Source organism: Triticum urartu, chromosome 3 (genome assembly GCF_003073215.2).
Source record: "Triticum urartu cultivar G1812 chromosome 3, Tu2.1, whole genome shotgun sequence".
Taxonomy (NCBI): domain Eukaryota; kingdom Viridiplantae; phylum Streptophyta; class Magnoliopsida; order Poales; family Poaceae; genus Triticum; species Triticum urartu.
In genome coordinates, this window is record NC_053024.1 from 712,766,017 (window position 1) to 712,790,190 (window position 24,174).

A 24,174-nucleotide genomic window follows, 5' to 3' on the forward strand; every position below is an offset into this window, starting at 1 on the left:
TCTTCGTGTTTATGAGAAATGATAATGACTCGCACCATTACCATACTTGCTGAAAGTATGCTTTGCTGCAATACAATCTTATATTTACCTCATGTTATGGTTTGATTCATGTATAGCTTCCAAGTACCAAGTTCATGGCATGTCCAAATTGAGAGGATTCACTTATATAAAAATAAGTTAATTCTCAATTGTCATTGGGGCTCATTAATTTCTAATGTGTCATAGTAATGATTTCAAAATATGCAGAGTCTAAAAGATATACCCATTTGAAAATAGATACAGGGAAATAATCATGTTCTTTGTGAGCACGCAGGAAGTTTATTAAGATTAATATATAAAGGTTACAATAATGTACTATCTTGGTTCACTAATATAAGATGCTTTGAATATTTTAATAAAGACTATATACAGACTGAAATGAGTGAAGAAACGCATTACAACATGTCTATATACATCTAATTAAGAAATAAGTTAGAAATCCCTATAATCTGGAATGGAGGGAGTATCATTCATGGGTAGCAATAATTAAACACTCGAATAATATGTTTCAAATTCCAGAATAAAGCACTTGGTCAAACTTCATCGTACGCCCCTTCCTATCCCACAACCCTTCCAGCAGAGGGCAACGCAATATGCATATACAACACCCTTAATAACGTAATTTCAAGGGAGATCAAGTCCGTGCGGTCAAGTCCTTTTGCTTGGGCCAAGCCCAAAAACAGTGCAAAAAAATACAAATGAAATAAAAAAATTCAAAAAAATGTTCGTCACCAAAAAATTGGACCAATTTTTTAAAATGTTCTGAAAAACTGCAAAAAAACTCCTTTTCAAAAACAAAATGGTGTTTTGCTAAACAAGAAAAAATAAAATTGATTGAAAGACTATTCCATGCATAACTACTCCTTCATCGGATGGAAGTACGAAGCTGAATTAGGTCTTGACGAACACCATTAGGGTGGCTTCTTGACTTTCGAATTTTATGGTCCAAAATGCCATGCTTGTAAACCTATTTCTAACGTTAGTCGACACTAGATATAAGAAGTGTTGCGTAATGCAACATGGAGGATGTTTGAATTTGTTCGCACGTTGCAACGCACGGGCATTTGTACTAGTATTTTTTTAGAGTGACATTTGTACTAGTATTGATAATATAATGACTGAAAATCATTGTCCAGCTGCCTACTCATGCGGAAAAACCAAACATGATGGAACGGTCGGAACATGACTTGGTCATTGCCGGCGGCAAGGCAAGTTTATTATATGCGCAGCCTGCATGCCCGGAGGGTGGATAATGACACGTCAACGCTCCGGGAGTAGACACCGAATAACATATCAGCAGCAACCGATGAAAGTCCCTGGCTGGCTAGTCCTGCCTGGAATATTCTGTCACAAAAGGCCTTGCATGCCCGATGTGCTCGTTCAACTTTGAGCTTTCACAGAAAAAAAATCTTTCACAGAAGACCATGCATTCTCGACGACGGCTGAAAACGAATTGACACCGTCAACTGACCCGTTCGTCGGCCTCGTCAATTCTTTCAATAATTTTGCCTTGAATCCATCAACACAACCGGCTAGCTGCACGCTTGTTCGTACTACGTACTAGTGCCGCCTGTGTATATATACACGCATAGGCACTTGAGGCCAAGCACCAGAACCAGAAGCTAAGCTAGCGTTGCAGTAAACACGGCACCAAATCTTAGTTGATCACCGAAGCAAGCAAGAAAGCCAAGATGGTGCACGCCGCGACGGCCGAGCGCTTCAGCAGCGTGTTCGCCTCATTCGACCGCGACGCCGACGGCAGGATCTCGGCGGGGGGAGCTACGGCTGTGCATGGAGGCGGCGCTGGGCGAGGACGTGTCGGTGGAGGACGCCGAGGCACTCGTGGCGTCGGCCGATGAGGACGGTACTACTAGGAAAAGGCCTACCAGTGGTGCACCTGTTTTGCCTATTAATGGCGCACTACAGGTGCGCCACTAGTATCACTAGTAGAAAAGGGGGCTTTGATTCGGCCAGAAAAGAGCATTAATACCGGTTGCATTACGAATCAGGACTAATGTGAGCATTAGTCCCGGTTCAAGCGGCGAGGGCACGGTACAGGCATTACTCCCGGTTCAAATGAGACCTTTAGTCCCGTTTCGTGCCATGAACCGGTACTAAAGGGTGCGATGCCCATTAGTACCGGTTCGTGGGTTCGTGGCACGAACCGGTACTAAAGGTCGTACCGGTTCGTGCCACGAACCGGTACTAATGGGGTTGAGACATTTAGTACCGGTTTGTGCCACGAACCGATACTAATGGTGCAATTTTGAAATCCTACCCCCCCTTCCCCCCTCCCCGTGTATCGCCTTTTCATTTTTGTAAAAAGCAAAAGAAAATGATAAAAACTTCAAAAGTTTAAATCCTTCGAGATGTAGTTATATTACCACATCTACTAGTTAGGAAAATTTTGAAACTTAAATTTGGACATGTTTTGCAAAAAGTGTAGGCAAAATGTAAAACGGCTATAACTTATGCATACGATGTCAGAAAAAAACGTATAATATATCAAAATATTCAGCACGAAAATCCGCATCAAATTGGTAAAACATTTATGAATATGAAAAAATATCACCAAATTTGAAGAATATTCATGAATTCAAAAAGTGCCCATGAAATTTAAAAATATTCATGAGTTCAAAAAATATTAACAAATTCAATATTCATGAGGACTAGAACAGAAAAAATATCATTTCAAAATGTTGAAATACAATCGAGAAATGAAGACTACGATTTAAATACAATAGATCTTAGCTAGCTATCTTTTCACAATCTTCTTGCCCTTCTTATTCGCAAATGGAGTTCTTCTGTTGAACGAACGTCCTTTAGGTAGGGTGGTCCTGCTTCTTCTTGTGGTGTATGGCACTTCATCGTCGTCGTCATGTTCCATCTTCGGGTCGCCGTACTTGTCGAAGTCTTGCTCATTGGCGACTCCATCCATTCCGATGATCTTCCTTTTGCCTCTCCTCACGACAACACGACTGGGCTTTGACGGGTCGGTAATGAAGAAGCATTGGTCCACTTGGGAGCCAGTACCCATGGCTCATTTTTCACGGTGACGTTTGCGCCCGCGGTTTTGGATTTGGCTTCGGGTATAACCATGGTGGTGAAATACTGGTCTTCTTTTATGACGCTCTTAGCCCATCTGACACGGAACATCGGGACCTTCTCTCTAGCGTAGCTCAGCTCCCAGATCTCCTCGATCCTTCCGTAGTATCTGTCCTTGTCGTTACCGGTATAGGATTTCATCGTTACCCCGGAGTTCTGATAACCATCGCTCTTCATGTCCTTGTCCTCGGTGTAGAATGTGTAGCCGTTGATATCGTACGTCTCATAGGTCATCAGGTTGTGCTCGGCGCCCTGTGACAAGGCTAATATGAGTTTTTCTTCCGCGGAAGAATCCTCATGTTAAGGATACGACAGAAGCTTCTTCTTGAACCAACGCGTGAAATATGAGTTGTGCTCTTTGATTATATCTCCGTCCGTCCTCTGTTGGCCTCAGTCAGTGTACGTCTTCTCAATAAAGGTTTTGTGCTCTACCACCCATGGATCGACCATGTCTATGTGTTGTAGCGCGACTAGGTTTGCTCTTTCAAAGTCGGCGAGTGAAAGTGCGTTATATCGACTAGAGGGGGGTGAATAGGCGATTTTTATGAAAGTCTTTAAAACGTGGAAATTTCGAAGACAAACGATAGAAATAAACCTATTACCATGCAGCGGAAGGTAGACTACACTAGGCAAACCATAGTCAAGTATTCAATGAGGTGAAAGCACAATGACTAATAGCAGCTAGGTAGTAAGGATCAGGTAGGAAGATATTATGTGGCCGATCAGAACTAGCAGTCACTCAGTAAAGACAGAAGATAGTGCAATCATACAATGACTTCACAAGGACCAACAGTAAGTAAAGGGAAGGGAAGGATGAAACCAGTGACTCGTTGAAGACAATGATTTGTTGGACCAGTTCCAATTGCTGTGACAACTGTATGTCTGGTTAGGGCGGCTAGGTATTTAAACCTGAGGACACACAGTCCCGGACACCCAGTCCTGAACACGCAGCTCAGGACACCCAGTCCTCACCGTATTCCTCTTGAGCTAAGGTCACACAGACCTCGCCCAATCACTCTGGTAAGTATTCAAAGTAGACTCCCAAACCTTCACAGACTTCGTTCACCGGCGATCCACAATGTCTCTTGGATGCTCAGAACGCAACGCCTAACCGGCTGGAGGATTCACAGTCCTCAAGTGTAATAAGTCTTCAGATCACACAGACAAGAAGACTTAAGTGATGCCTAACACTCTTTGGCTCTGGGTGTTTAGGGCTTTATCCTCGCAAGGGATTCTCTCTCAAAGGCTTCGAGGTGGGTTGCTCTCAAACGACAAAAGCCGTACTCTAACTCTGAGCAGCCAACCGTTTATGGTTGTAGGGGTGGGCTATTTATAGCCACTAGGCAACCCGACCTAATTTGTCCGAAATGACCCTGGGTCACTAAGGAACTGACACGTGTTCCAACGGTCAGATTTCAAACACACACGGCAACTTTACTTGAGCTACAAGCAAAGCTGACTTGTCCGACTCTGGACAAGTTTCGCTCTCATAGTCTTCACTCGAAGACATAGGTTTTGGTTAAGCATCACTTCAGTCATTCTGACTGGTTCTCTTGGACCCCACTTAATAGTACAGTGGTTCCTATGACTCAATAAAGGAGAAAAGGAACTACGAAAGATCTGAGTCTTCGAGCTCCATAGGCTTCATGCGATGTCTTCTCTTGTCATGGTCTTCAATGAGAATATCTTCATATACCACCTTTGACATCAATGTCTTCATACATTTTTAGGGGTCATCTCTAGTAGGAAAACCGAATCAATGAGGGACTTCTACTTGTGTTATCCTGCAATTCTCACAAACACATTAGTCCCTCAACTAGGTTTGTCGTCAATACTCCAAAACCAACTAGGGGTGGCACTAGATGCACTTACAGCGAGTCGACCCTCCAAGTTGACATGAATTTCGCGGCGACCCTCGCGGTGACCCTATCCAGCGAGCCTGCCGAGGTGCTTGTTGACGGGCAAACCAATGGGGTTCTCGATGCCTAGATAATTCGTGCAGTAGGAGATGCACTCTTCGGTTAGAAAGCCTTGGCTATGCTTCCCTCTGGACGTGACATGTTGCGAACGTATCCTTTGATGACACCATTCATCCTTTCGAACGGCATCATGCTGTGCAGGAACGTCGGCCCGAGTTGGATGATATCCTTCACGATATGGACCAGCAGATGCACCATAATATCGAAGAATGCGGGCGGGAAGTACATCTCAAGCTCGCATAGTATCACCATGATCTCTTCATGTAGCCTTCTGAGTTGCCTCACGCCAACCGACTTCCGAGAGATGACATCGAAAAAGTTGAATAGCCCAAATAGCGTTTCACGGACATGCGCGTCCATGATCCCACAGATTGCAACTGGAAGTATCTGCATCATCAGCACGTGACAGTCGTGAGAGTCCCGCTGAACTTCTGCTTCGCTGGGTCAAGGTATCTGCTTATCTTCCCCGCGTAACCATAAGGAAGTTTTACTGCTACGAGGCAGGTGAAAAACTGCTCGATCTCCTCCTGACTTAGAGGGAAGGATGCGGGAGGGTATTCATTTCCGGTCTTCTTGGCCTTTTTGCCTTTGCGACGACTTTCCGTGTCCTGCTTCGCCTCATCATCATCATCATTAGCGTGAAACTCCTCCCTGATGCCCATTGATTTCAAGTCTGCCCTTGCTTTTGGCCCAGCTTTGATCCTCTCTGGCATGTTGAGCAGGGTACCAAGCAGACTCTCGCACACGTTCTTCGTGATATGCATGACATCAAGGCTGTGAGGCACATGGTGGATCTTCCAGTACGGCAAGTCCCAGAAAACATACCTTGTTTTCCATACCTTCAGCAGCGGCTCTGGCGCCTTTCGCTTCTTTCCCGGCTCTGGCGCCTTTTGCTTCTTTCCCGGCAGTGGGCAATCTTTCCAATTTTTCAACAGCTCGTCTATTTCCTCGCCGCTCCTCGTACGCGGGCGTCTTCGGGGTTCGGTTTCACCATCGAACAAATCCTTACGTTTTCTCCATGGGTCATCGTCGTGAAGCCACATTCGATGTCCCATGAACACGGTTTTCGAAGACCCAGGATCTCTATCTAGCTGGCGATACACTGTGTCATCCATGCACCAGACGCATCCAGAAAATCCGTGGACCACCTGCCCTGCGAGATATCCGTAACCGAGATAGTCGTGCACCGTCGTGAGCAGTGCTATGTGTTCTTCTCTGGGTGCCAAACGGATTGACTCCATCGGTGCTCGCGCCCAGCACGATGTTCCTTGAATCGTCCCCAAATTCTGGGTGTTCGAAGTTCAACGCTTGCCACTGGCTCGCATCCTTAGGGTGACTCAGCATCTTGTATTTTTTATTTATCTCCGGATCATTTTCGTCATCTTCTCGCTTCTTCTCCTCCCTATCCGCGTGCCAACGCAGGAGCTTTGCTAGCTTAGTGTCCGCGAAATACCGCTGCAGATGAGGAGTGATCGGAAAGTACCACACCACTTTTCGAGGAGCTTTCTTTCTCTTCTTGCATCGAGTGAGGCCGCACACCGGACATATGGTAGACTCCGCGTGCTCATCCCGATAAATGATGCAATTATTCATGCACACGTGGTATTTCACGTGCGGTAAATCTAGAGGACACACGATTTTCTTCACCTCCTCGAAACTGGTCGGGCACTTGTTCCCCTTGGGAAGACGTTCGTGCCAGAATGACATGTTCTCGTCGAAGCATGCGTCAGTCATTTTGTGTTTTACCTTCATCTCCAGAGCCATGAGCGTTACTTTCAGGCGGGTATCCTCGGGCCTGTATCCTTCATACAATGGAGTAACCGTGTCTATCTCCAGTTTTGATCCAGCTTGGCTTTCTCTCGGGCGGCAGCTCTTGCGTTATCCGTCTGCTTGAAAAGCAGCTATTGAATATGAGGGTCCTGCACCCAGCCTCCATCGTCGTCTGCTCTGGCATCTTCATCTTCATGATCATGCCCTTCGTCTTGATCTTCCTCATCATCATGTCCGGCATCTTCTACATGATGAATGTGTACAGCATCACCGTCGTGATCATGTCCTGGAGATTCTTCGTCTTCTCGCCCGCCCTCGCCGTGGTGGTTGTCTTGCTGCGCTTCCTCATTTCTTGCCCAGCCCCCATGGACGACTTCATAGTCATCTTCATCACCTTGCCACCGATAGCCATCCTTGAAACCACGCAAGAGCTGGTGGTCCCGCACCTACGGCCTGTTTGCAAATTTTTAGAATCCTCAAATTCCAAAAGGAAAAAAAGTTATGCTCAAATTTCAGTTTTTTTAAAAAAATCGTTAAATCTGGTCAAACTATGGTCAAACTACTTATTCAAGAAGTATTAGTGTTACTAAATAATTATTCAATAATATTAGTGTTACTAAATAATTATTTCAGTTTTTTTGAATTTTGGTCAAATCTGGTCAAACTATGGTCAAACAATGGTCAAATTACTTATTCAAGAAATATTAGTGTTACTAAATAATTATTGTTTTTTAGAACAATAGTTTCAAAACTCAAACAGTGAAATGTGTGACTTCATGCTCAAGCTAAACTCCTGAGGGTTAATAGGATTGACATCTTACTATTGTCAGGAAAACAACAAGTGCAGACTTGGAAACGAGGGAGAATAGAACCCGGAAGTTAAGCATGCTCAGGCTGGGGGAGTGGGAGGATGGGTGATTGTTCGGGAAGTTAGATGATTTGGAATGATGAAGGGTGATTAGAGATTAAATTGAGCAGTGATGAGGGGTGATTAGAGATTAGAGATTAAAATAATTCAGAAATTGGAAAATCCGGAAAAAATCAAAAAATATTCAAAAAAATATTTTAGTACCGGTTGGTGTTACCAACCGGGACTAAAGGTGGGCCTCCACGCAGTAGCCACATGGAGGGCCTTTAGTCCCGGTTTGTATAAGAACCGGGACTAAAGGCCCTCTAGAACCGGGACAAAACGCCCTTTTTCTATTAGTGTATCACACCATTAGTATTTTTTACTAATGGCGCACCTGTAGTGCGTCATTAGTATCTGGTATACTAATGGCGCACCAGTGCGCAGTATAGCTCACGGGGCGCCATTAGTATGCCTCCCAGGGGGCCATATTTACCCATGTGCTTTGGCATACTAATGGCGCACTAGTGGATGATGCGCCATTAGAGTTCTTTTTGCAGTGCGCCATTAGTGTGCTGAGTGGTGCGCCATTAGGGGATTTTTTTTTTTGATATTTGCACAGGTTACAAAACATATTACTGCACCTAATATAGAGAGCACAACATATAAACAGTAGATTTATCGAATACAATAGAAGATTAGTCTCCGAATACAATTCATCATATTAGTCTCCGAATTTAAAATACCGAACAAAGTTAGAACATTACAAGTATCGAAACCGCGAGTAGCGAGTTTGTCTTCACATTACAAGTCGATATCGATCATCTAAACTACCATCACATAGAAGAGACCTGCGGTCATCACGATGAGCATCATCGCGATGAAACTGGTCTTCATCCCCTTCCTCCAACGCTCCCTCCTCTCTCCCGCTAGATACCGCGCGTATCTAACTTCCACCTCCGCCCTAGTGGTGTACCCTTTATAACTGTTACCGCTGAAATGGTGAACCTGTCTCCGACACTCCTCCCAGTCGTCGTAGACTCCGGGAACCTTACCCTTGTACACGACATACGACGGCATCTCTATGCAATAGCCAAAAAAAACATTAGTAACAATTCACAAACAATACATAAGCAATATATAAGTATGCAATAAAAGGATCGGAAGAGAAAAGCAACACATTAATAGCAAGATTCATGGTCCTACTAATAAATAGTATCGATTACATATAAGTTGAACAACTGTCCAAACCAAAGAGACATACAAGTTCATCGAAGGTTAATTACAACATGAGCCAATCGATGTTTCAGAACTACACATAGCATCACTACTTTCGACTCGACTCAGGGACCAGAGCGTGGATGAAGCCGCCGTCTCTCGTGATGGTCATGAAATCGCTGGCATTGTCAGCCTGCATTTGTAGCGTTGTGTCTATCTCACTGTTGGACGGTTGATATCTGAAGTAGAACTGCCCCGAGGTACGCAGGACATCTTGATGGATGATTTCCGCAAATTCCGACTGGATGTGAAAGAATTCTTGTCTGATGTCCGCGTCCTGGATTGCCGACAATCTTGCGGCCCAATCTTTGAGATTATTTGGTAGCAGAAGGTGATTATGGTCCCGTACGATCGCCCGCATGTGATGGAGGGCGTAGTAGGCATCCTTATGACTGTCAGGCGGCTGCTTGATGCAGGGGAATGTCGTAGTGTGGGCGAACACGTGCTTGCCGTACCTACGAACTGGCCTGGTGAAGGTGCCTTCAAATTTGGCGTAGCCGGGGAGAACATCATCAAGAACTTTCTTGATATTTGTGTAGTCTTTCTTCGACTGACGGTCCAAGTCGAAATACGTGGCCATGGAATATTTCGGGCTTAAGAGGATGAGTGTGCAATGTGTGTCACTACACCAAACATGGAATGTTGGGAAAAAAGAACGATCGAAACCTAAGAAATCATATGTTACTGGGCGGTGAGGGGATGACTTACTCGGGAAAGTAAGGCACGGAGAAGTTATCCTTATCTGGGTTTGCCAGAATGACGCCTTCGAGGTAAGAACTCGCGACTTGCCAGTCCCCAGCGCTGCCCAAGATCTTGGCACGCATGTAGAAGGGGTCGACTATCACGATGTCCGGGGTCTTTTCTATAATGATCCGCATCTCCATACTCAGCGAAAATAGTCGAACGAAGGTGTAGTGCGGCGGATGAAGGTTAAACATAGCGAAGATGTCATCAAACCGCAGGATGATCGTACCCCCGATGGCGTTATCCACAAAGCCCTTGCCCTCTGGCACCTTGGCCACGAAAACCGGTTATGCCATATCATTCTCAGAGAGACGCCGCTTCTCCAAAGAAAGAACACTGTCATGCAGACTCCGCATAGCACCGGTTGCAGCATTGAGCAGATTAGTCAGTAGCATCGGCCTACGTGCCACATGCACCCTCCTCGAGATATCCTTAGGTGAAGGTGGACCGTCCTGAGCACGGATCGTACTCGGTGCCGGCTGGCTGGCACCCTTGTTACTCTTTCTTTTCCGTCCCTTCTTCTTCTGTTGTAATGGGATCAAGTTCTGCTCATAGACCGCCTTCTTGAGTGTGTTGGGGCTGATAATATTTGGCACCTCGGCTATCTGAGGCTCGGTGAAGGCGGCAGCTGGAGGCGTCTCCTGAGAACTGAACGCCAGACGACGCCTGTTGCAATTTGGTTTCTCCGCGGTACCAGCATGATCGCGGTCGTCTTTTTCAGGGTTGGGTTATTGAGAAGGACGCCCGAAGAATTCATCACCGTACCCATGTTCGGCAAAGTACTTATCGACGTTGGTAAATGTACCGTCGTCGTTGTCGTTGTCGTCCGAATCCTGTGCCATATGCATGTTCGGATCCTGTGCCATAGGGATGTCTGGCATGTCCGGTAGCGTTGCGGCGGTCTTGCCATGGCTTGGCGCCGGCACGACCGGCGGTGTTGTCTGTGGGGTGGTGTCCCTCGCCCCCAAATGAATCTGACTCTTCGGTCAAAGCAGGGGCCAGCTTACGCAGGCGCTGAGGGTCATCACATCATCTTCATCGGCCCCAGCGGGTCGAATCGGAGGTAACAACTCGTTGCAGCCTAGCAGCACCCGAACCAGTTCAACCCTATACACGGTGGGTGGCATCGGATTACCATGGAACACGGGGTTGCCCGGTTGAACGATTCTGCCCTTGGCGACATCGATCAACTCACCGCCCACGAAGTGCACGAGAGTGCATGGAACATCGACGGCGCCCTGCGAAAACATGTAGGGCGTCAGGGATGCCCAGTCAAACGCAAGGAGATGAAGTCATCGACCGAGAGGCTTAATTAGTTACCGTGATGGTGTCGAGCTCGGCTAATGTCGAGGCACCGCCAACGGTGGGCTTGACCAAACCGCCGGCCTCATCGTTGTGGGCCATGTTTTGCTCTAAATAGGAAAAAAGTTTGGTCAAAAGTTGGTTATTGTCAAGGAACAAGATCATGGTCTCATCATTTAGGGTTTTTCGACACCGAGGCATCCTAAAAGCTAAGCTTTATCATTTAGGGTTTGTCGACGACGAGGCACCCTAAAAGCCTAAGCTTTCATCATTTAGGTTTTTATCAACACCGAGGCACCCTAAAAGCCAAGGTTTTATAATTTAGGGTTTGTCGACATTGAGGCACCCTAAATGCTAAGTTAAGTTTTCATCATTTAGGGTTTATCGATGCCGAGGCACCCTAGCTAGGTTGACGCTGAGGCAGTTGATCCTACTTAATTAAGTACTAAGATACTCCGGCCCATGCATTAGTCGCAAGTACCCCGTATGTCCTATTTTTAGCAAAGTCATGCTAAAATTCACGGAAAATTTCAGCATGACCTTTGCTGAAAATAGGACATATGGAGTACCCAAATTTGCCGAAACAGAAGTTAATCGACATTCCGGCAAACTCAAGGGCCTCTCAGGGTACCTACAAAATCATCATGACATGATGGTCGGAGAGATGACCTTTGCCTAACTGTTCTGAACTCCTGCCAAAACTTAACACAACATATACCAAGGAAAATCAGCACTTCTAGATTCATATCAGACTAACAACCAACACTGCATAAGAGTTCCATGTAGAATACAATGGTAGAATACAATCAACACTTCTTTGTGTCCATATCAACTACCTCAATAACCTGTCAATACTGAATATTAGAATTTTATAATTTAAAGCATGCTAAAGATATATAAAACTCCATTGCAAATGTGCCATGTCAATCAAAACCCCAATGGATGAGAACTACCATTCAATACAACAACTCTTAGAAGTGAAGAACAGGTTCTCCAAAATGAGTAGAAAGGGAGCATGCTAACATCTATACAAGCCAATAATGATTTACTACTCAATGGAACAGGGAAAGATAAACACTAGTCAATAAATTTACTACATCAAAAGGAGTAAAACTCAACAATGCAGCACTATCTCTGAACCTAACCTTTGTTTAGCACACAAATTGTTTTCTGTAAAAGATGATCATCATCTTTACAGAATAAAGCAACACCCTGCACTAGCCTAAAAACAAATGAAGTTTCACCAATATAAGAACAGGTGCAAATAAAATAATGACACTCAATTTAGATAGCAAAAAAAGTAAACATCAAGTACTAGGGCACATTGACACTCCTGGTTTTCTACAAACACCAGGTACTAGGGCACACCAAAGTTCTGAAATTTGTGTGCCTAACTGACTAACTGAATTTTCAGTAACCGAATAAACTGAATTTTCAAAACTGGCAAATATTAATAGGTTGACTATTAAGTTCAACTATTAATAGATAGCATCAGCAATTCAACATTCAACTATTAAGTTCCTAATCCCTGAGGGGAGCACGGCCACGGGGGGCGGCAACCAGGAGCTGGGGCGCGGTGGTGCGATAGTCTACGGCGACGAAATCGAAGGGGGGGAGGGGAACCGGTGCAGCTCACCGAGAGGAAGACAATAGCGAGCTCGTGCGGGGCCGGGGTTGACGAGGTGAAGCGGATCGACGGTGAGGCCGCGGTGGTCGGAGGTGGAAGAAGACCTCGATCCGCATGAAGCAGAGTCGTCAAGCTCGAACGGGTGGCCATAGATGATGTAGAAGACCACTGCAAAGCTCTTGGACTCCTTGGTGGGCTGCGGGGATGACGGTGGTCGCGGGGACGATGCGGTGATGGTGATGACCTAGTCAGGTGAAGCAGCGCGAGGGGAGGGGAAGTGGGGAGGTGCTAGGGTTTGCACAGGGGTCTGGCTCGGCCTTATCCAACAGGGGAGTCAGAGTAGGTGTAGAGCAGGCACGGGGGTCGTCGGAGCGGGCGCGGGGGTCGTCGGAGCGGGCGCGGGGGTCGTCGGAGCGGGTGTGGCGAGGGAGGGAAGGGGATCTGGTGAGGGAGAGGGAAGGGGGATCGGGTGAAGGGGTATCCAGCTAGAGGGGGAAATGTTAGTAATGGCGCACCATCTAGGGGTCCGCCATAAAAACACCGATAGCAATGGTGCACCATCCTCTGGTGCGCCATTAGTAACTTTTTTTCGGATAGCAATGGCGCACGTTTGTTTTTTTTATCAAATTTGTTATTTTCATAAGGACTAGAACAGAAGATATCATCAAATTTGTTTTTTTGAAAATATCATCAAATTTGTTTTTCTATTTTTAATTGAAAATATCATCAAATTTGTTATTTGAAAATATCATCAATATTTTTTTGGATTTTTAGTTGCATTCATTTGTGAATTGGTAAAGCATTTATGAATATGAAAAAATATCATCAAATTTGAGGAATATTCATGAATTCAAAAGGTGCCCATGAAATTTAAAAATATTCATGAGTTCAAAAAATATTAACAAATTCAATATTCATGAGGACTAGAACAGAAGAAATATCATTTCAAAATGTCGAAATACAATCGAGAAATGAAGACTATGATTTAAATACAATCGATCTTAGCTAGCTATCTTTTCACAATCTTCTTGCCCTTCTTTTTCGCAAATGGAGTTCTTCTATTGAACGGACGTCCTTTAGGTACGGTGGTCCTGCTTCTTCTTGTGGTGTATGGCACTTCATCGTCGTCGTCATGTTCCATCTTCGGGTCGCCGTACTTGTCGAAGTCTTGCTCATTGGCGACTCCATCCATTCCGATGATCTTCCTTTTGCCTCTCCTCACGGCAACACAACTGGGCTTTGACGGGTCGGTAATGAAGAAGCATTGGTCCACTTGGGAAGCCAGTACGCATGGCTCATTTTTCGCAGTGACGTTTGCGCCCGCGGTCTTGGATTTGGCTTCGGGTATAACCATGGTGGTGAAATACCGGTCTTCTCTTATGACGCTCTTGGCCCATCTGACACGGAACATCGGGACCTTCTCTCTAGCGTAGCTCAGCTCCCAGATCTGCTCGATCCTTCCGTAGTATCTATCCTTGTCGTTACCGGTGTAGGATTCCATCATTACCCCGGAGTTCTGATAACCATCGCTCTTCATGTCCTTGTCCTTGGTGTAGAATGTGTAGCCGTTGATATCGTACGCCTCATAGGTCATTAGGTTGTGCTCGGCGCCCTGTGACAAGGCTAACATGAGTTTTTCTTCCGCGGAAGAATCCTCATGTAAAGGGTACGACAGAAGCTTCTTCTTGAACCAACGCGTGAAACATGAGTTGTGCTCTTTGATTATATCTCCGTCCGTCCTCTGTTGGCCTCGGTCATTGTACGTCTTCTCAATAAAGGTTTGTGCTCTACCACCCAAGGATCAACCACGTCTATGTGTTGTAGCACGACTAGCTTTGCTCTTTCAAAGTCGGCGAGTCGACCCTCCAAGTCGACATGCATTTCGCGGCGACCCTCGCAGTGACCCCATCCAGTGAGCCTGCCGAGGTGCCTGTTGACGGGCAGACCAATGGGGTTCTCGATGCCTAGATAATTCATGCAGTAGGAGATGCACTCTTCGGTCAGAAAGCCCCTGGCTATGCTTCCCTCTGGACGTGACATGTTGCGAACGTATCCTTTGATGACACCATTCATCCTTTCGAACGACATCATGATGTGCAGGAACGTCGGCCTGAGTTGGATGATATCCTCCACAATATGGACCAGCAGATGTACCATAACGTCGAACAATGCGGGCGGGAAGTACATCTCAAGCTCGCATAGTATCATCATGATCTCTTCCTGTAGCCTTCTGAGTTGCCTCACGCCAACCGACTTCCGAGAGATGACGTCGAAAAAGTTGCATAGGCCAAATAGTGTTTCACGGACGTGCGCGTCCATGATCCCACAAATTGCAACTGGAAGTATCTGCGTTATCAGCACGTGACAGTCGTGAGACTTCATCCCGCTGAACTTCTGCTTCGCTGGGTCTAGGTATCTGCTTATCTTCCCCACATAACCATGAGGAAGTTTTACTCCTACGAGGCAGGTGAAAAACTGCTCGATCTCCTCCTGACTTAGAGTGAAGCACGCGGGAGGGTAGTCGTTTCCGGTCTTCTTGGCCTTTTTGCCTTTGCGACGACTTTCCTTGTCGTGCTTCGCCTCATCATCATCATCATCATTAGCATGAAACTCCTCCCTGATGCCCATTGATTTCAAGTCTGCCCTTGCTTTCGGCCCATCTTTGGTCCTCTCTGGCATGTTGAGGAGGGTACCAAGCAGACTCTCTCACACGTTCTTCGTGATATGCATGACATCAAGGCTGTGAGGCACACGGTGGATCTTCTAGTACGGCAAGTCCCAGAAAACATACCTCGTTTTCCATACCTTCAGCAGCGGCTCTGGCGCCTTTCGCTTCTTTCCCGGCTCTGGCGCCTTTTGCTTCTTTCCCGGCAGTGGGCAATCTTTCCAATTTTTCAACAGCTCGTCTATTTCCTCGCCGCTCCTCGTATGCGGGCGTCTTCGGGGTTCGGTTTCGCCATCGAACAGATCCTTGCGTTTTCTCCATGGGTCATCGTCGCGAAGCCACCTTCGATGTCCCATGAACACGGTTTTCAAAGACCCGGGATCTCTATCTAGCTGGCGATACGTTGTGTCATCCATGCACCTGACGCATCTAGAAAATCCGTGGAACACCTGCCCCGCAAGATATACGTAACCGAGATAGTCGTGCACCTCGTGAGCAGTGCTATGTGTGCTTCTCTGGGTGCCAAACGGATTGACTCCATTGGTGCTCGCGCCCAGCACGATGTTCCTTGAATCGTCCCCAAATTCTGGGTGTTCGAAGTTCAACGCTTGCCACTGGCTCGCATCCTTAGGGCATCTCCAGCCGCGCCCCCAACAGGGCCCCCCAGGCCACTTTTTTGGCTCCGGCGCCGAAAAAACGGCCCAGTCGCGCCCCCATGACGCCGAAAATCGCCGGTTCGGACCTTTTTTCCGCCCGGCGGTCACAGGCCGAACCCGGCGCGCTGGGGAGCAGTTGGGGGCTCCGGCGTTATGGAAAAGCACGCCTAGCCCACACCGACAGGGGAAAAGTCAAGATTTTCTTCCCCCGACTCGCCTCGCACCCCCCGCGCCCTCGGCCACCACTAGCTATATCCCGGCGATGGCCGCCGCCCTACTCCGCTAGATAGCCATTCCCTGCCGGAAAATAGCAGTGCTTCGCCGCGGCAGCCTCTCCCACAGCAGCTCGGCGTTTCTGGCCGCCATTTCTGGCCGCGGAGGTGCGGTTTAACGGCGGGTACACACCCACCGAGCGCATGGTGTTCGGCGTTTTGCCTGCCTCAGCGATGGACTCGAATGAGGAGGAAGAGCTCACCGCGCTGCTGGAGGAGGAAGCCGCGGCCGACGTCCAGGAAGAAGAGCATCTCATGGTGCTCGCCGCCCTCGGCCAGCTGCTGGCGAGCAATGAAAAGCCGCGGCGAGGTGGCTCGGCGCCGGGGCGGATGAAAGCAAAGAACCGGCTTCGTCTCCAAGGCTACTGCATGCTCTACTCCGACTACTTCGCCGATGCTCCACTTCATGGCGAGAGAACATTTCGGCGCCGTTATCGGATGAGCCGAAAGCTCTTCCTCAGGATTGTGAATTCCATCCGGGAGTTCGACAACTACTTCAAGTGCAAGATGGATTGCACTGGTGCTCTTGGATTCACCTCCATCCAAAAGTGCACAACAGCGATGAGGATGCTTGCATATGGAGCTCCCAGTGATTCACTCGACGACTATGGGCGCATGGCCGAGTCCACCAGCATAGAGTGTTTCTACAAGTTCTGTCGGGCAGTGGTGGCAGTGTTTGGGCCACAATACTTGAGAACACCCAATGCGGAAGACACTGCTCGGATCCTAGCCCAGAATGCAGCAAGAGGATTTCCTGGGATGCTTGGAAGCATCGACTGCATGCATTGGAAATGGAAGAATTGCCCATTTGGTTGGCAGGGGATGTACAAAGGCGCCAAAGGCGGTTGCAGTGTGGTGCTTGAGGCGGTAGCCACACATGACCTTTGGATTCGACACTCCTTCTTTGGTATGCCAGGAACTCACAATGACATCAACGTGCTGCAGTGCTCTCCTGTTTTTGCCAAGCTCGTTGAGGGCCATTCTCCTCCGGTGAACTTCGAGATCAATGGGCACCAATACAACAAGGGGTCACTCCTAGGGAAAACCTTATACACAGAAGTTTATCAGTAGCGCGGTTTAAAAATGGGCGCTACTGCTAATTAGTAGTAGCAAGGGGTATAAAAACCACGCTACTACTAAGTTGATAGTAGTAGCGAGGGGTATAAACCCGCGCTGCTACTAAATGGTCTCCAACAATGCCCCGGGATAGGCCATAGTAGTAGCGAGGGGTATAAAACGGGCGCTACTACTAAGTAAGTAGTAATAGCGCAGGTAAGACCCCCACGCTACTACTAAGCGTGTCCACCCCGGTCCGATCCACACTCCCACCCCACCCCCCCCCCCCCCCCCCCCCACCCCCCCCCCCCCCCCACCCCCTGTCTGTCTCAAAAAAAACGCAGCCCGATCCAGATCCCCAACCTCCTCTCCTGTCCCAACCCACTCGCCGCCGGCCTCCCTTCCACCTCCTCTCCTCCGTCCGTCCGCCCCCATGCCCCCCCCCCGCGTGCGCCACACCGGCTGCCGCGCGCCCGCCGCTCCTCGTCTTGCGCCGCTGCCCGCCCCCGCCCCGGCCCCGGTGCCAGCAACAAAGCCGTCCCCGCCCACCAGGTCCGGGATCCCGCCGCGGTACGACCTCGATGCCAAGTGGGACGCCTGCCTCGACCTCTCCATCCGCCGCGTCACCTACTCCTCCCTCGCCGGCGCCTTCGGAGGCCTCATCCTCTTCCGTAAGCCCCCAACCCCCTCCGCCTCACCTCTCCATTCCCCTTGCTGCATCACGAGATCTATTCGCCGCGCCTCCGTGGGTATCTCATGATCTAGGGTTGCGCGGAAATAATGCTCGTGTTCCATCTCGATTGGCCTAATCTGATGAGGGATTCCCTAGCTGCATAGGTAGGGCGCGCTCCTCCAGGCAAAAACATTTGGGAACATTACTAATGCGCATGCCCTGCTTTAGGGTGCTGTAGATTGATTGTTTCCTGCGCGATTGGAGCCCCAATTTTGCATCGAGTGCTCTGAGATTCCGATGATTGTAAGAAAAAAATCACTTACGTTTTATTTCCTGTATGTTTGTATTCTGCAGAGGCCAGAGTCTCATTTCAATTGATTCGTCAGCCAGTGTATGAATAGCAGGACGTGCTTGAATTGGGCTAGGCTATGTGATGGCTTTGACTGTTAGCCAGGGAAACTTTTGTTTGTGATTTTATTGGTGTGAACAATGCTTTCCTGGTGTTAGTCATGCTCTCGGAATGGTTGTGGTGAATCATGGTTCTGAAAATAATTCAGTCTTACTATCATTTCCTCGTGTCTGGTATTTTTTTAGAGAAAAAACAACGCTTTGTCTGATTGGGATTGTGGTATTCAAGAAAAATGCATGAATAATTGCTAGGCAAACTGCTTACACCATATAGGCTGCAGTATGTGGAGTCCTATGTCAGTTTCATTCTCGAACTTTAGGGGCTTGTCCATTGATGTCTATGTGATGCTTGTTATCAGCTAATCTCAAACTATTTCCATGTATCCTATTCTGTTGAATAACTTGGAGTCCTTTTATTTGTATCCAGAATGAGTTTGATTTCACAAGTTCTATAAAGTAAGCAATGCAACTTGTTACTGTGTATCTGATGTTGGTAAGGGAACTATTAAAAAAGTTATTTGGCTATGTGAATTGTCTGTTTTCCACCCGATAATCCATAATTATTAGTTTTCCTAGCAATTATTCATGCATTTTTCTTGAATGTTCTCAAATTTTATAATCTTATTTACTTGTTAATTATTCAGAGTTGGCATATGCCGAAAGAAACACTTTGAGAAGAACTCAAATTTGCACTTCGTGAAGTAACTGTCACTAAATCTATGGTCTAATGCATGTTTGTGACTTGTGTTATTTTATACAGGTAGCCCAACAACCCGCTGGGCATCAGTTGCACTTGGAGCTGGTGTGGTGATAGGGGCTGCGTTCACCAAACTAGTCGGCCCCTGAATGCTCATACATATTCAATGGTTCTCCTCCAAAGTGGGGAAAGGTTAGCATTTCTCTTCTCCCCCTTACCCTCTGTTCGTCTCCTTCCTCCGATTGCTTGCTGCACCACAGCAAGTAATTATTTTTTCAGAGAGGAGAAGAGGAGAGGTCTTGCAATCCAACTTACCTGTATTCTTGAACAAATGAAGCACAATACTTTGCAACACCTCAAGTTACCTCCTGTCTGGGATTGTGGTCTGTTGGGGACTTGAACACTGCTCTGTTCTTCAAAATTACAGCGTGTTTGCTCCTAGTGCTCAATCATATTCTGTCCTAGATCGTTATCCACCTAGGCCGTTGATCTGCATAATGTAGACTTTCATTGTAATATGTAAGATGCGTATGATATGTTTCGAATATGATCGATGGTAAACTTACTAACTTACTGATTCCTGAGTTCTATCTTGATGCTTTTTGTTCCAAGTGTTAAGCAGGAATTGATAGGGCTGTCATATGATTTTGTTTAATCTTTGCTAATGTGAATTGTGAAATGTTGGTTAAACTTAATATGATCATCACCAAACTCTCTACCTCAGTTCTGTTTTAGTAGTGATGCAAACTGCTTACAGCATATAGGCTGCAGTATGTGGAGTCCTAAGTCCAAAAAAGAGGTCTGGACACGTTTATTATTATAGTTATTACTTGGTAAATTTAGTAAGAACAAGTAAGAACTAGTAAGAGTTAAATCAACTGTGTGGGCAGCATTAACATAGGTGCTCCTGTGTCGTGCTGCTACGTACTTGGTAGTTCGACCTTCTCCACCGATTAGTGAGCTCCGCCACCGAACGTAGCTCCTGTGTTGTGTTGCTATTCTAGCCAAAGGTTTTCTCTCAATTTATGCACTTTTCCGTTGAGTGCCTTTGTTTTAAACTATGAGATATGCCTATGTTTAATTCTGAAATCTCAATGCAATTTTGTTGCAAAAGGTAATTTTGGGAAAATTTCCATTGCTGCAGGATAATGAGATGTTGAAGCGGCAGACGGAATCCATGACACCGAAGTGCAATTGCGGCAGATTATCTCTATTTTTCCTTTTCATTTTTCTTATTATTGGAGTGAGAACAGGTAGAATGAGGAACTGTGTGATAGTAAATACAAAGAAACGTATGTTTGCAATTGTTAATGACATACATACTTGCATGTTCTTTGAAGTGGTCAATCGTGAGTACCAATGCATAATGATGGGGTTTTGGCTCATTTATTGGCTTCGGTGTCCAGTTAACCATGAAATAGGACCCATGTCAATTATGTATGCTCCTACTGGATGTGTTCTAATGCTGGTGTAATAATGTGTACTGGTTTTTTTTTAATTTCAAATAAGTTAGTAGTGGTGTGGGGAGGAAACTGAGCGCTACTAGTATAAATGATACTAGTAGCGTTGGTTGTTAACCCACGCTACTGCTATTTCATTAGTAGTAGCGCGTGTACGTAATAGCAGTAGCGTGGGTGGCACACGCTACTACTAACAAAGTTAGTAGTAGCGCGGGTTTAACCCATGCTACTACTAACTATTAGCTGTAGTGCCTTATTGGTAGCGCGGGTGCCCGCGCTGCTGATAGGCCTAAAACCCGCGCTGCTGCTAGGATTTTCCCTAGTAGTGGGTACTACCTAGAAGATGGCATCTATCCGAGATGGTCGACATTTGTGAAGACGGTCTCAAACCCTGCGGTAGGAGGCAAGAACGCCAGGTTTGCGAAAGTTCAGGAGGCTTGCAGGAAGGATGTCGAGCGGGCATTTGGTGTGCTCCAATCTCGATTCGCTGTTGTTCGGTACCCCGCTCAGACCTGGTCCAAAGATCAAATGTGGGAGATTATGACTTGTTGTGTCATCTTGCACAACATGATCATCGAGAGTGAGCAAGAAGACCCAGTGTTTGACACTGAACCATACTACAGGCAGGGTCCTCTAGCCGAAGTTGATCACCAGCTACCGGCAACTTGGACTGCCTATCTCAGTATGCGTCAGGAGATCCGAGACCCACAGGTGCATCATCAACTGCAGAAAGATCTGATTGAGCACCTATGGAGGCTCAAGGGGGACGCCGTGTGATGAAATACGAGTTTTTATTTGTTGAACTATATAATTTGTATTGAACTATTTGTTGTTGTACTATTTTGTTGAAGTATTTGATTTTTCTATGATGAAATATGTGATAAGAAATAATTGTGTTGATAATTAAACGCCGAGACACGACGAAACCACGCCGAATATGGGCCTATTCTCGCCCATATGGGCCCTTTATTCGCCGAAATTAGGCTGCAAAGTGGGCCAATTTCGGCGCCTGGGGGTGAGCTGGGGGCGACGACTGGGCGCAAAACCGCCCCCAGTGCCGATTGTATCGCCGGCTCGCCCCCAAGGGGCGATTTTTATGCGTCCTGGGGGGGCCAACGGCTGGAGATGCCCTTAGGGTGACTCAGCATCTTGTCTTTTTTATTTATCTCCGGATCATTTCCGTCATCTTCTCGCTTCTTCTCCTCCCTATCCGCGTGCCAACGCACGAGCTTTGCTAGCTTAGGGTCCACGAAATACCGCTGCAGATGAGGAGTAATCGGAAAGTACCACACCACTTTTCGAGGAGCTTTCTTCCTCTTCTTGCATCGAGTGACGCCGCACACCGGACATATGGTAGACTCCGCGTGCTCGTCCTGATAAATGATGCAATTATTCATGCACACATGGTATTTCACGTGCGGTAAATCCAGAGGACACATGATTTTCTTCGCCTCCTCGAAACTGGTCGGGCACTTGTTCCCCTTGGGAAGACGTTCATGCCAGAATGACATGTTCTCGTCGAAGCATGCGTCGGTCATTTTGTGTTTTACCTTCATCTCCAAAGCCATTAGCGTTACTTTCAGGCGGGTATCCTCGGGCCTGCATCCTTCATACAATGGAGTAACCGCGTCTATCTCCAGTTGATCCAGCTTGGCTTTTTCTCGGGCGGCAGCTCTTGCATTATTTGTCTGCTTGAGAAGCAACTCTTGAATATGAGGGTCCTGCACCCAGCCTTCATCGTCGTCTGCTCCGGCATCTTCATCTTCATGATCATGCCCTTCGTCTTGATCTTCCTCATCATCATGTCCGGCATCTTCTACATGATGACTGCGTACAGCATCACCGTCGTGATCATGTCCTGGAGATTCTTCGTCTTCTCGTCCGCTCTCGCCGCGGTGGTTGTCTTGCTGCCCTTCCTCATTTCTTGCCCGGCCCCCATGGACGACTTCATAGTCATCTTCATAACCTTGCCATCTATAGCCATCCATGAAACCACGCAAGAGCAGGTGGTCCCGCACCTGCCCGGAATCCGGGTCCGCAATAAGGCTCTTCAGCTTGCATCTTCGACACAAACATCTTATCTCCGTCTCGTTCTTTTGAAGCATCTCGGCCTTCGTGGAACTCCAAAACCTATTCACGATGCCTTCGGTCATCGTGCGGACCATGGTTGCCTGCGGGGAAGAGCAAAACGATATTTTAGAATCAAGAAAAAATTTGGCATGACTTTACCTAAAAATAGGACAAAAAAGAATGCATAGTGCCAAAATTCTCGCCGAAACGGAAATGAATCAACATTCCGGCAAAATATTGGCAACTATCGCATTTCAAATTCTGGTACCTGCAAACACAAACATATATGCAACACCACAGACATATGTGCAACACCACAAACATATGCAACACCACAAACATACATAGATCTAGCTAGGCCATAAAAAGTGCATGTGCACGTTGTTGGAGGGAGAAAAAAAGTAGATCTACAACATAAAGATAGTTTTTCCCTTACTTACCTATCAAAAAAGGTAGTTTAACCACCTAATTTGGATAAATCTTTGGTGTAAATGAGGTGAGGAGGAGGAGGCAGCCGAGACAAATTTGAAGGAGGAGGTGGAGAGAATGAAGTGGGGAAAGTGAGTGTGTAGGTGTCGCTGTCCAAAATATCTAGCTGGTCCCAGGTTACTAATGGCGCATCACAAGCTGGTGCGCCATTAGTAACCAGGGTTACTAATGGCGCCATTAGTAGTTTTGCAAAACAAAATGATAGTAGTGGCGCACGTGGTGAGTGGTGCGTCATTACTAGTTAAACTAGTAATGACGCACCGTTCCCTAGTGCGTCATTAGTATTTTTGGAAAAATAAAAAATATGTTAATAGTGGCGCACCATTGGTGTGGTGCGTCATTAGTGGTGCACCATTGCTATATAGTAATGGCGCACCATATGTCTGATACGTCATTAGTGTCCATATTATCTATAGACCGGCTGCTGGATGAGCAGAAGTTCCTCCAGCTGGTGGCGTGGTTGGAGACGGAGGAGGAGGAGGAGGAGCGGTGCCGGGGGCTAAGAGGCGTTCGCGATGTACGAGGTGAAGGGCGAAGGGTGCATCACGCCGGCGAGCCTGATGCGGATGCTCGCCACGCTGGGGTCCGAGCAGGGCATCGAGGAGTGCCGCGCCATGATCCGCAGGTTTGATCTCAATGGAGATGGAGTGGTTTGTTTCGACGAGTTCAAGATCACGATGGATGCGTAACAGCTTTTTGTCTATCGGCCAGTCTACTGAATACTGATCTGAGTAGTTAACATGCCATAGAAACAAGATTAATTTGGTTTTCGGTGCACCCAAACATATTTCACTAATTCACCATGTAAATTTGTTTACCTGCAATGTGTATTGTTTTTCAAAGAGATTAGAAATAGCAGAATCAACAAAGCGTTGTAGTAATTCAAAGCATCTCCAGGGATAGGGACGTTTTATCTACTAGCAAAAGATCCGTGCGTTGCAACGGAAGAAACACAACTGCTACCATGCAAATCTAGGGTGAAATTTAAATTTGGTCCAGCTCCATCTTGTGCACCACAGGTGTGGCTGGCAGGCTCA

At 46.9% G+C, this 24,174-nt stretch overlaps 1 protein-coding gene and 1 pseudogene across 1 annotated transcript; both read left to right on the forward strand.

Annotated features, from left to right (window-relative positions):
- Positions 1 to 1,666: 1,666 nt before the first annotated feature.
- Positions 1,667 to 23,826, forward strand: LOC125549351 (annotated as a pseudogene).
- Positions 17,774 to 19,459, forward strand: LOC125547427. The gene is given in 3 exon segments (XM_048711290.1): positions 17,774 to 18,011; positions 19,182 to 19,249; positions 19,251 to 19,459. Coding segments are annotated over 3 exon segments (441 nt in total). The 3' UTR covers positions 19,386 to 19,459.
- Positions 23,827 to 24,174: the final 348 nt, after the last annotated feature.